We start from the raw sequence: 13,890 nt of genomic DNA, 5'->3' as shown, positions 1-13,890 counted from the left end.
TCCCACATTACTGTTCAGGGATGAGGTTTGTTTTTGTTTGTGAGGTTCAGTTGTGGTGGTTGTACTGTTTACTTATATAGTTGGTTCTAGGGATTAAACACAGATTTTGTAAGTGACAGTCAACACCTCTGAACTGCACCTTCAGCCACCAGTCCTTACATTCTCATGGCCCCATTGTATAACAAGCTTTCTCTCAAGCCTTTCATGTCTTTGTGAAATAAAGTATGGTGACCAATATGCGCAATGATTTTTGAAGATGGTATCAGATTATCTTTAGTTTATAACCATATAGCATAACATAAAGCCTGTAGCTTTCTCATGAATATGTTTTAGTATAGCTTAGGGTAAGTGATTTTCTAGACCTGTGCAGTCAAATGCCATAGAGGCTGGTCATGTATGACTATTAAAATAAAAATACAGAAATAAATAATAAAAGTAGTTCTCTGTAGCCTGGTGGAATGGTGTGCACCTTAAATCCCAGCATTTAGGAGGGAGAGACAGATGGATCTCAGAGTGTGAGGTCAGCATGATCTACACACACTCTAGGGACAGCCAGGACCACACAGAGAAACTCTGTCTCAAAACCACACAAAGTAAATAAATCGTCCTTGCTTGAGAGTCCTTGCTTGTGGCCCCAGCATGCCAGAGAATGCAGCTGGAGCATCACATCCGGGGTCTCACAAGGAGACCCTGCCTCAAGCCAGAAAATAACATGTTATTTCATAGCTGCACTGGTTATGCTCAAGTTCTGTCTTTGCCATTGTGTTTGGTAGGCCCTATTGGACAGGAACATTCTAGTTCTTCTAGGGGTAGTCATAGAGCAGTTGCATGCCCTAGGAGGCACTGTCAAGAAAGGGAATGTGAGATCACGTTATCAGCCAAACACAAGATAAGCCAAACACAAGATAGGATGCTGTAATACTACATGGCTGTTGTTATAGATATTAGACATCGGCTCGTCAGACTGCTTGTAGATCTCTGGTGTAGGTTATGTACAATTGCTTGTAAGTTCTGTTTGCTCTGTGGTTTTGTTCCCTGTTACCACCTATTGCTGATGCACATTTGCATACCACTGCCCTTACCTACCCTGTTAACTCTCCTCTAACAGCATTTGTCTCTTAAGTTCAAACTGATTTTGATGCCTCCTACCCCCCGTAGTCTCCTCTTAGGGAAATCACATTTTGCTGTCAGCCAGGGAAAAAAATAACTCATTTGTATTTATTATGTAAATTTATATATAATGTTCTAGATGATTTCCATTCAAGAGTACATTAACCCAGTTTGTAAGAGAATGACTATGCAGAAAAAAATCCATTTATTAATTTATATTGAAGAGTAACTTAGCTACATAAATAAGTAGTGACTAATTTCAATGACTGTCAAATTAATAATTTCCGAGTATTTTGTTGTTTATTTGGTTAGTTGGTTTTTTGAGTAAGCAGTTAGGTGGATAGTGGTTCATGTCCCTGTGTGGCTTTCCCATGCATCTCAGAGTCGGGAACAAGATCATTGAGGTGGCATATGGGTCTGTCTTGAGTTTAGGTACAGATCTTTAACTGAGCTTCAATCAATAGCAGAGAGCTCTGGCTGCCCCTCTGGGTGTCCAGAGACTTCATCAAACTTTGTCGTCTCCATCTGGAAGATTCTCTTAGATCTGTAACATTGAGTTAAAAGTAAGAATTTCCTTTCTGTTACTGATTCAGCTTCTGCATTTTAATGGATTTTTTTGTACTTTCTTGTTAAAGAAATATAATGAATGTTTAAACTTTTATAGACTGGTGTGTTGATTTCTGTTTATGAGCAGAATTGTTTCAAGAAAACTAGTAGCTTTATTGTTCCCAATCATACCATCCGAAAGTCATTTCTTTCTTTCTTTTTTTTAGGGTAAGTCTTTTAAAATGAATTGGTACAAGCTTAGTAATTTACAGTTGTTATCATAAGATTATAAAATATAAATATTGGCTGGTAAATTTGCTATCTTTTCTTTCTTTAGGTCCCAGTAGCACCTTATACATACACACCCCTGAATCTACTTAAGGATGGCACAGTTGTCAATGTCTGTGGCGTTGTGAAGTTCTTTAAGCCTCCCTACTTAAGCAAAGGAACTGGTAGGTGTCAGGGTGGGCATGTTTTATGGACAAGAGCTGTGTTGTTGGTCTCAGGGCCACAATGCCTTCAGTGCCCTGGGTCTGAGAACAGTGTCCATCCTGATTTTCAGTTGTCTAATGAAACCAATGTCTGGTTTTGGTCATTTTAATTTATGAAGTGAATGTGGTCTTTAGATTCCAGAGTCTTGTTCAACACAATACGAATACATTTTTTAGAAGAGTGTGAAGTGACATGAAAACATTCATAAGTATAACATTTGCTGGTGAAGGTATGTTACCACATACTGAACATTCCAGTACTGTAGTGACCGCACATCAGTCTTTCTCAAGTCTGCAGAGAAATGAAAACTGAACAGGAAAAGACATTACTATAGCATATGTATAGACTGCGTTGTGATGATAAAGAGTGCTGGGGCGGGGGTGGGTGAGAGTATTTATGTAACTGAAGTTAAATGTCTGCAACTTTAGAGTAGATTGCTGTTATTATAAAGTATATTACTTGAACCCCATGTTAACTATAAAGAAAATACCTGTGAGAAACATATACATAATATTAAAACAATAATCCAAGATTGTCGTTACAGAAGTTCAATGTAGATAGTGTAGAAGAAATTACCATAAATTCACCTGGATATATGAGTCTCTCACAGCATAATTAATACCAATCAGTAAAAAAGACAATTTGTCAGAGGTGGCCAGTGTTTTGTTGCTGTATTTAACATGGTGTTAGTCTTAGCCAAAGTGGTTGGGGTAAGGCTGGGACATAAAAAAAAAATGGCAGCTAACTGAGAAAGAAGAAATTAAATTGTGTTTGAAAGAATGTAATCTTGTAAAAAAAAAAAAAAAAAAAAAAAAAAAAAAAACACTAAATGCTATGCCACGCAGAGCCTTTGAGAACTAATAAATGTTTCAAGATTCAAACTTAGCATTATATAAATTGTGTTTCTGCAGACAAGCGATGAACAGTTTCAGCGGGTAACAGAGCACTACGATTTAGAATAGCATCCATACTATAGTATACATTGGAATGACCTCATTCAGGGAATCAAGGCTTGTGCTCTGAACACTCACAGTATTGCTGGAATTGATTAGAGATGCCCATGTATAGCAAGACTCAATAGTCTTTACATTTACGGTCTTCAAAGCAATGTAAAGATATATCACAATCGCTCTTAAAAATTCCAGGGGATCTTTTTTTAAATAGAAAAAAAATCAGTCCTCAAATGTAATATGGAGGGCCAGCTTGTTGGGGTTTCTGCACTGCCCAGTTCCCCACAGCCGGCAAGCCCCAAAGAAAATCACACACAGGTCTACATAGGTCATAAACTGATTGGCCCATTAGCTCAGGCTTCTTGTTAACTCTTGTAGCTTATATTAACCCATTGTTCTCATCTACGTTAGCCACATGGCTCGGTCCCTTTCTCAGACCAGTAGTTTACATCTTGCTTCTCTGTGGTCTGGGCAGGAATGGGGAGTATGGGCTTCGTCCTTCCTAGCATTCTCCTGTTCTTATTGGCCCGCCTCTACTTCCTGTCTGGTTGACCCGCCTGTACTTCCTGCCTGACCGATCAACATTTATTCAAAATATGATTGACAGAATACAGACAATTCTCCCATACGACTTCCCCCCCTTAAAATTCCAGGGGATCTTTTTTTAAATAGGAAAATAAATTTTAAAAAATCAAACCTAAAATACATAGGAATGAGCTTGCGTGGGCTGAAGGAGAAGGGATCGCATATTCTTATTTACTAGTATACAAGAATAATGATTTTCTCTGTGGATGATGATGTGAAGACTGTTGAATTTGGGGATGATGATGAAATAAATCACACCAGAGGCTGCACTTGTCAATTTTAAACAACATGGCTGCCCAAATGTGAGGTGAACCATAGATACAACAAAGTAGACAGGAAAAACCCAGGAGGCTTTAACCCCACTATATTTAGAACCACGGCAACTGAGGAAATCTGAGCGCAAAGAAATAACCTTCCAAATCTACGTAAACGAATACAGACTATGGAAACAAGCATAACCAACAGAATACAAGAGATAGAAGAAAGAATCTCAGATTCTGAAAATACCATAGAGAAGATCTCTGAGTTTGAGGCCAGCCTGGTCTACAAGAGCTAGTTCCAGGACAGGCTCTAGAAACTACAGTGAAACCTTGTCTCAAAAAAAATTTTAAAAAAAGATGCCATAGAGAAAATAAACGCACTGATCAAAGAAAGCAGCAAATCCAACAAATTCTCATCATAAAACATTCAGGAAATCTGGGACACAATAAAAAGACCAAACCTAAGAATAATAGGGGTAGAAGAAGGAGAAGAATTACAGCTCAACGGTCCAGAAAATATATTTAATAAAATTATAGAAGAAAACTTCCCCAACCTAAAGAAAGATATTCCTATGAAGGGTCAAGAAGCTTACAGAACACCAAATAGACTGGATCAAAAATAAATCATCCCCTCGCCATATTATAATCAAAACACAAAACATACAGAATAAAGAAAGAATATTAAGAGCTGCAAAGGAAAAAGGTCAAGTAACATATAAAGGTAAACCTATCAGACTAACACCTGACTTCTCTATGGAAACCATGAAAGCCAGAAGGTCCTGGATAGATGTTTTGCAGAAACTAAGAGACCATGGATGCACGCCAAGACTACTACACCCAGCCAAGCTTTCGTTCACTATAAATGGAGAAAACAAATTATTCCAAGATAAAAACAAATTTAAACAATACGTAGCCACAAATCCAGCCTTACAGAAAGTAATAGAAGGAAAATCACAAAACAAGGAGTCAAGCGTTGCCCAAAATAACTCAGACATCTAGCGACCCCTTCACCAGCACATCTCAAAGAAAGGAAACACAATCTCTACTACCAAAAAAAAAAAAAAAAAAAAAGATGACCGGAGTTAACAACCACTGGTCATTAATATCACTTAATATCAATGGACTCAATTCACCTATAAAAAGGCACAGGCTAAGAGATTGGATACGAAAACAGGATCCAACATTCTGCTGTTTACAAGAAACACACCTCAACCACAAAGACAGACACCTACTCAGAGTAAAGGGTTGGGAAAAGGTTTATCAAGGAAATGGACCTAAGAAACAAGCCGGTGTGACCATACTAATTTCTAACAAAGTTGACATCAAACTAAAATCAATCAGAAGAGATGGAAAGGGACACTTTATACTCATAACAGGAAAAATCCTTCAGAAGGAAGTCTCAATCCTGAATATCTATGCCCCTAATATAAAAGCACCCACTTATGTAAAAGAAACACTTCTAGAACTCAAGGCAGCCATCAAACCACACACACTAATAGTAGGAGACTTCAACACTCCTCTCTCACCAATGGACAGGTCAATCAGACAGAAACCTAACAGAGAATTGAAAGACTTAATGGAGGTAATGAACCAAATGGACTTAACAGACATCTATAGAACATTCCACCCAAATAGGAAAGAATATACCTTCTTCTCTGCGGCTCATGGAACCTTTTCGAAAATTGACCACACTCGGTAACAAAACAAACTTCCACAGTTACAAAAACATATTAGTAGCCACCTGTATCTTATCAAATCACCATGGATTAAAATTAGAACTTAACAACAATGCTACCCCCAGAAAGCCTACAAACTCATGGAAACTGAACAGTCAACTACTGAACCACACCTGGGTCAAGGAAGAAATAAAGAAAGAAATTAAAGTCTTTCTTGAATTTAATAAAAATAAAGACACAACATACTCAAACCTGTGGGACACAATGAAAGCAGTGCTAAGAGGAAAGTTCATAGCACTAAGTGCCCACTTTAAAAAAACAGAGAAAACACTCATTGGAGACTTAACAGCACACCTGAAAGCTCTAGAAAAGAAAGAAGCAGACTCACTTAGGAGCAGTAGAAGACTGGAAATAATCAAACTGAGGGTAGAAATCAACAAAATAGAAACAGAAAACAACCAAAAAATCAATGAAACAAAAAACTGGTTCTTGGAGAAAATCAACAAGATTGACAAACCCCTAGCCAAACTAATCAAACGGCAGAGGGAGAACACGCAAATTAATAAGATCAGAAATGAAAAGGGGGACACAACCACAGACACAGAGGAAATTCAGAGAATAATTAAATCTTACTACAAAAGCCTGTATGCCACAAAATTGGAAAATGTAAAAGAAATTTACAGTTTTTTAGATAAGTACCATATACCAAAGTTAAACCAGGACCAGGTGAATATTTTAATTGGCCTGTTAGTCGCAAAGAATTAGAAACTGTGATCAAAAACCTCCCTACCAAAAAGAGCCCAGGACCAGATGGTTTCAATGCAGAATTCTACCAGAACTTCCAAGAAGACCTAATACCTATACTCCTTAAAGTATTTCATAATATAGAAACAGAAGAGTCATTGCCAAATTCCTTTTACGAAGCTACAGTTACCCTGATACCTAAACCACACAAAGACTCAGCCAAGAAAGAGAATTACAGGCCAATCTCACTCATGAACATCGACACAAAATTTCTCAATAAAATACTGGCAAACCGAATCCAAGAACACATTAAAAAAATTATCCACTACGACCAAGTAGGCTTCATCCCAGAGATGCAGGGCTGGTTCAACATACAAAAATCTATCAGTGTAATCCATCATATAAATAAACTGAAGGGAAAAAAACTATATGATCATCTCATTAGATGCTGAAAAAGCATTTGACAAAATTCAATACCCCTTTATGATAAAGGTCTTGGAAAGATTAGGGATACAAGGGTCGTTCCTAAATATAATAAAGGCTATTTACAGCAAGCCGACAGTTAACATCAAATTAAACGGAGAGAAACTCAAGGCCATCCCACTAAATTCAGGAACACGACAAGGCTGTCCACTCTCTCCTTATCTCTTCAATATTGTGCTTGAAGTTCTAGCAATAGCAGTAAGACAACACAAGGGGATCAAGGGGATTCGAATTGGAAAGGAAAAAGTTAAACTTTCATTATTTGCAGATGATATGATAGTGTACATAAGCGACCCCAAAAACTCCACCAAAGTACTCCTATGGCTGATAAACTCCTTCAGTAACGTGGCCGGATACAAGATCAACTCCAAAAAATCAGTTGCCCTCCTATACACAAAGGATAAGGAAGCAGAGAAGGAAATCAGAGAAGCGTCACCTTTCACGATAGCCACAATAGCATAAAATATCTTGGGGTAATTCTAACCAAGGAAGTGAAAGACCTATTTGACAAGAACTTTAAGTCTTTGAAGAAAGAAATTGAACAGGATACCAAAAAATGGAAGGATCTCCCTTGCTCGTGGATTGGGAGTATCAACATAGTAAAAATGGCAATTCTATTAAAAGCAATCTATAGATTCATTGCAATCCCCAATAAAGGTCCCATCAAAATTCTTCACAGATCTTGAGAGGACAATCATCAACTTTATATAGAAGAACAAGAAACCCAGGATAGCCAAAACAATCTTATACAATAAAGGAACTTCTGGAGGCATTACCATCCCTGACTTCAAACTCTACTACAGAGCTACAGTATTAAAAAACAGCTTGGTACTGGCATAAAAACAGAGAAGTCGACCAATGGAATTGAATAGAAGATCCGGATCTTAACCCACAAACCTATGAACACCTGATTTTAGATAAAGGAGCTAAAAGTGCACAATGGAAGAAAGAAAGCATCTTCGACAAATGGTGCTGGCATAACTGGATGTCAGCCTATAGAAGAATGAAAGTAGATCCATATCTATCACCATGCACAAAACTCAAGTCCAAATGGATTAAAGACCTCAATATCAATCTGAACACACTGATCCTGTTAGAGGAGAAAGTGGGAAGTACTCTACAACATTTGGGCACAGGAGACCACTTCCTACGTATAACCCCAGCAGCACAGACATTAAGGGCAACATTGAATAAATGGGACCTCCTGAAGCTGAGCAGCTTCTGTAAAGCAAAGGACACTGTCACTAAGACAAAAGGTAACCCAATTAAAAAATGTGGCACTGAACTGAACAGAGAATTCTCAACAGAAGAAGTTCGAATTGCCAAAAGACACTTAAGGGCATACTCAACCTCCTTAGCAATCAGGGAAATGCAAATCAAAACAACTTTGAGATACCATCTTACACCTGTCAGATTGGCTAAAATCAAAAACACCAATGATAGCCTTTGCTGGAGAGGTTGTGGAGTAAGGGGTACACTCATCCATTGCTGGTGGGAATGCAAACTTGTGAAACCACTTTGAAAGCAGTGTGGCGGTTTCCCAGGAAATTGGGAATCAACCTACCCCAGGACCCAGCAATTCCACTCTTGGGAATATACCCAAGAGATGCCCTATCATATTACAAAAGCATTTGTTCAACTATGTTGATAGCAGCATTATTTGTAATAGCCAGAACCTGGAAACAACCTAGATGCCCTTCAGTGGAAGAATGGATGAAGAAACTGTGGAATATATACATGCTAGAATACTACTCAGCGGTAAAAAACAATGACATCTTGAATTTTGCATGCAATTGGATGGAAATAGAAAACACCATCCTGAGTGAGGTAACCCAGGCCCAAAAAGATGAACATGGGATGTACTCACTCATAATTGGTTTCTAGCCATAAATAAAGGACATCGAGCCTATAATTCGTGATCCTAGAGAATCTAAATAAGAAGGTGACTCCAAAGAAAAACATATAGTTATCCTCCTGGATATTGGAAGTAGACAAGATTGCCAGGCAAAAATTGGGAACTTGGGGGTAAAGAGGGATGGGGAGAGAAATTTGTAAAGTGGAGGATGGGGAGAGCTTGGGGGAATGGGATGCTTGGGATATAGGAAGGGTGGATGTGGGAACAGGGAAATATATATCTTAATTAAGGGAGCCATTCTAGAGTTGGCAGAGACTTGACTCTAGAGGGGTTCCCGGGTGTCCAGGAAGATGCCCCCAGCTAGTTCCTTGGGCAGCTGAGGAGAGGGAGCCAGAAATGGCCAGATCCTATTACCATACTCATGAATATCTTGCATATCACCATAGAAGCTTCACCTGGCAATGGATGGAGATAGAGACAGAGCCCCACACTGGAGCACCAGACTGAGCTCCCAAGGTCCTGATGAGGAGCAAAAGGAGGAAGATCATGAGCAAGGAAGTCAGGACCGTGAGGGGTGCGTTCACCCATTGAGACCGTGGGACAGAACTAACAGGAGATCACCAAGTCCAGTTGGAATGGGACTAATGGAACATGCGACCAAACCGGACTCTCTGAATGTGGCTGACAGAGGAGGATGACTGAGAAACCAAGGACAATGGTGATGAGCATGGACGGGCTCTGTGTGAGCCTTGTCAGTTTGGTTGCTCACCTTCCTGGACCTGGGGGTATTTGGGAGGACCTTGGACTTACCATAGTGAAGGGAATCCTGATGGCTCTCTGGCCTTGGGAGGGAGGAAGTTGGGGTATGGGTGGAGAGGAGGGGAGGGGAGAGGGAGGAGGAGGGGAGGAGATGGAAATTTTTAATAAAAAAATGAGGAAAAAAAAAAGAAATAACCTTCCCCAGGGAAAATCATACAGATTGGTTTTCTCTTACTAAATGCCACTATACCTGAGGTGGTTTTGTTTGGTGGTTTGTTTTTCGTTTGTTTTAATTTTATGTCTGGGTTCTGGGGATCAAACATGAGTCCTCAGTGTTACTAGGCAAACCCCTCCATGACCAAGATATCTTCCTTGCTCCCTTGCTCTCCTTTTGGATTCTTCATGATGTCATTCTGTTATCAAGGTGACTCTGTATGGGTGTGTGATATGATGCAGACAGGAAAGCAGCACTCGTGTGTGCGTGTGCGTGTGCGTGTGCATGTGGGTAACCAAGGCTTCTTCTTTTAGCTTCAGTGATGATTATGTGTAAAAGTGGCAGGTTATCAAAGTATACCATTTGTTTCTGGCAAAGCAGCTGCATGTCTGACTACAAAATCCTTGTTTTCACCATTAGTAAGAAATGGGCTAAAATTGAAAAAATGTGGCTTCAATTGCAGTTACAGCATGGGCATTTACAGAACCAGCTTTGGAAGTGTGTAAAAACCTAGCTGAAGAGTTAGGCGCAGGGCGGGCTTTGACAAACTGCAACTGCTTCAGAAAGTACTTTGGGGATTGTGGTAGTTTGAATGTACTTGACCCCATAATCTCAAAGGGAGTAGCAGTATTAGGAGGTGTGGCTTTGTTGGAGGAACTGTGTCACTGTGGGGGTGGGCTTTGAGGTTATATACTCAGGATGTGGCCCAGAGAGTCGGTAGACTTCCTGTTGTCTCTGAGTCAGGATGCAGGACTCTTCAGCTTCAGCACCACTTCTGCCTGCACGCCACCATGCCCCAAATTAACTGAGCTCTGAAACTGTAAGTGAGCACTCAGAATTAAATGTTTTCTTTACGAAGTTACCGTGGTCATGGTGTCTCTACCCAGGAATAAAAACCTAAGATAGGAATGGTGATGGTACATGGGAAGAACAGTCGCCAGCTGTGTTCAGTGTTTGTTGGTTCTTGCTTCTGTATGCCTAGTCTTCACGCACTCACTAGTGTTCACGGTGCTGGAAGAGGAGAAAGGGGTAAACAACCCCTTGATCTACAGCGACGACCTGTTTGCATGATGTGCTGGAGCAAAAGCTGTGGGAGTAACCAGCTACTGTCACTAGATTTAAGGCCTACTCCATGATGGAGCCCATGCCTGACAGTGCTCAGCGAGCCAAGAACTCGAGACTAGATAGGCCATGGACCTAGGAGAAAACTACTACCGGTCTGCTAATAGAATGTAGCAATAACATGACTCCTAACAGCATTCTGCTGTACTCCTAGATCACTGTCTTGCTCAGTCATCATCTGAGAAGCTTCTTTCTGCAGCACATGAGACCAAAAGCAGAGACCCACAACCATATAATATACAGATTCAAGACCTTGGAATAATTGGCCCTAAATGGGATGTCTCCATTACATTCCTCCCCTCTGGGCTCAGAACCCTGTAGGAAAGAAGACAAAAAGAATGTAAGGAGTCAGGTCTTCCAGGCACAACAGGACTGATGCACACACGAGTTCATAGAGACCCTAGCAGCATGCACAGGGCTAGGCCAGCTGGGGTTCCAGTGCTGAAATGAACACAAGCCCCTAGCCCTGACACAAGCCAATTCCAGTCAACAACTGCTCATAAAAGAAAGATTAGCTTTCTCCAGCAGAACAGCCAGTCTCCATGCCCAGCAAAAGATGACAAATAAAATGCTTTCTCTGTTTTGTTCTTGTTGTTGTTTATTTGTTTGTTTTGTTTTATTTTCTTACAGGTTTATATATTCTGCTTTCTGATTATGTATTTTATGGTATTTCTGTGTGTGAGTGTACATGTTTCTATGCGTGTCTATATTCTGCTTTCTCTTTGGCTCCTTCTTCTTATGTTTGTTTTGTTCTACTCTGCTTTTGGTTTTGCTGCCTATTTGTTTTCTAATGAGATAGGGAAAGAAAGGGTATGGATTTGGATGTGGAGGATCTGAGAGGAGTTGGAGAAAGGAAAACTGATCAGAATATATTACACAAAATACTTTCAATTTAAGAATTAAAGAATTAACTTTTATAAAAGAAAAGTACAAAAAGAGAAGTGATAAATGATGCTTGTTTTTTAGTTTTTAATTTTTTTTCTATTTCTTTCTTTTCCTATTGCTTTATAAATAATGCCATTCAAAATTTCCACCTCCTCACCTCCTCCCATTTCCCTCCTGCTCCCCCACTCACCCTTCTCCTTAAGTCAGGGAACCCTGCCCTATGGAAAGTCCAAGGCCCTCCCCCTCCATCCAGGCCTAGGAAGGTGTACATCCAGTCAGACTAGGATCCCAAAAAGCCAGTACATGCAGTAGAATCAAATCCCAGTGCCATTATCATTGGCTTCTCAGTCAGCCCCCATTTTCAGCCACATTCAGTAAGTCCAGTTTGATCACATGCTCATTGAGTCCTAGTCCAGCTGGCTTTGGTGAGCTCCCATTAGATTAGGCACACTGTCTCAGTGGGTGGACCAACCCCTCATGGTCCTGACTTCCTTGCTCGTCTTCTCCCTCCTTCTGCTCTTCAAGTGGACCTTGGGAGCTCAGTCCAGTGCTCTGATGTGGGTCTTTGTCTCTATCTGCATCCATCATTGGATGAAGGTTCTATGGTGATATTCATGATACTATGGGACAAGGCCAGTTCAGGCACCCTCTACTGCCCAAGGACCTAGCTGGGGACATCACCATGGACTCCTGGGAACCCTTCTAGAACCAAGTCTCTTGCCAACCCTAAAATGGCTCCCTTAATTAAGATATCTTCTTCCCTGCTCCCATATCCACCCTTCTTCCCCCAAGCTCTCCCCAGTCCTCCCCTTCTCCCTTCTCTCTCCCCATCTCCCCTTTCCCCACCCCCATGCTCCCAACTTTTGCCCGGCAATCTTGTCTGCTTCCAATTTCCAGGAGGATCTATATATGTTTTCCTTTGGGTTCACCTTATTATTTAGCTTCTCTGGGATCACGAACTATATGCTCAATGCCCTTTGTTTATGGCTATAATCCACTAATGAGTGAGTACATACCATATTCATCTTTTTGGGTCTGGGTTATCTCACTCAGTAAAGTGTTTTCTATTTCCATCCATTTGCATGCAAAATTCAAAATGTCACTGTTTTTTACTGCTAAGTAGTACTCTAATGTGTAGATGTGCCACACTTTATCCATTCTTCCATTGAGGGGCATCTAGGTTGTTTCCAGGTTCTGGCTATTACAAATAATGCTGCTATCAACATAGTTGAACAAATGCTTTGTAGTATGATAGGGCATCTCTTGGGTATATTCCCAAGAGTGGTATTGCTGGATCCTGAGGTGAGTTGATTCCCAATTTTCTGAGAAACCGCCACACTGCTTTCCAAAGTGGTTGCACAAGTTTGCATTCCCACCAGCAATGGATGAGTGTTTCCCTTACTCCACATCCTCTCCAGCATAGGTTATCATTGGTGTTTTTGATTTTAGCCAATCTGACAGGTGTAAGATGGTATCTCAAAGTTGTTTTGATTTGCATTTCCCTGATCGCTAAAGAAGTTGAACATGACCTTAAGTATCTTTTGGCCATTTGAAATTTTTCTGTTGAGAATTCTCTGTTCAGTTCAGTACCCCATTTTTTAATTAGGTTATTTAGAATTTTAATGTCTAGTTTCTTGAGTTCTTTATATATTTTTAAAAAGAAAATAAACTATCTTTTTTCATTATACATACCAATCCAAGTTCCCACTCCCTCCCCTCCTCCAATTCCCTCCACCTACCCTCCTCCCCGCCTCCATCCAGTCTCCAGAGAGAGTAAGGCACATTGCTTTGAGGAAGGTCTGAGGCCCTCCCTACTATATCTAGGCTGGGCAAGGTATCCATCCAAAAGGAATAGATTCCCAAAAAGCCAGTACATGCAGTAGGGATAAATCCTGGTGCCACTGCCAGTGGCCCCTCAGTGTACCCCAGCCATGCCACTGCCAACCACATTCAGAGGGACTAGTTTGGTCCTGTGTGCGTGTTCCTTACCAGTTTAGCTAGTGTTGGTGATCTTATGTTTATTTTGCCACTGAAAATACATGTTTCCATACACACACACATATATATATATATGTATGCATATATATATGTATGGAAACATGAATAATTTATATATATATATATATATGAAATACCCCCCCTCTACTGGTTGGTGTTTGTCATCTTGCCACAAAGCTAGATGTATCTGGAAAGAAAACAATCTTAATTG

The 13,890-nt window shown here is 40.3% G+C and overlaps 1 protein-coding gene across 10 annotated transcripts in view; it reads left to right on the top strand.

Annotated features, from left to right (window-relative positions):
• Positions 1-13,890, top strand: part of LOC119826322 (protection of telomeres protein 1-like) — a 60,293-nt gene that overhangs the window by 11,957 nt on the left and 34,446 nt on the right. For all 10 annotated transcript variants that reach the window (XM_038347570.1, XM_038347596.1, XM_038347563.1 and 7 more), the window contains one exon: positions 1,994-2,108. In XM_038347570.1, the coding sequence (XP_038203498.1) occupies positions 1,994-2,108 (115 nt within the window). The remainder of the gene's footprint in view (positions 1-1,993; positions 2,109-13,890) is intronic.

Source organism: Arvicola amphibius, chromosome 1, assembly GCF_903992535.2.
Source record: "Arvicola amphibius chromosome 1, mArvAmp1.2, whole genome shotgun sequence".
Classification (NCBI taxonomy): domain Eukaryota; kingdom Metazoa; phylum Chordata; class Mammalia; order Rodentia; family Cricetidae; genus Arvicola; species Arvicola amphibius.
The sequence above is the reverse complement of the archived record's forward strand: the minus strand, read 5'-3'. Positions and strand labels throughout refer to the sequence as shown.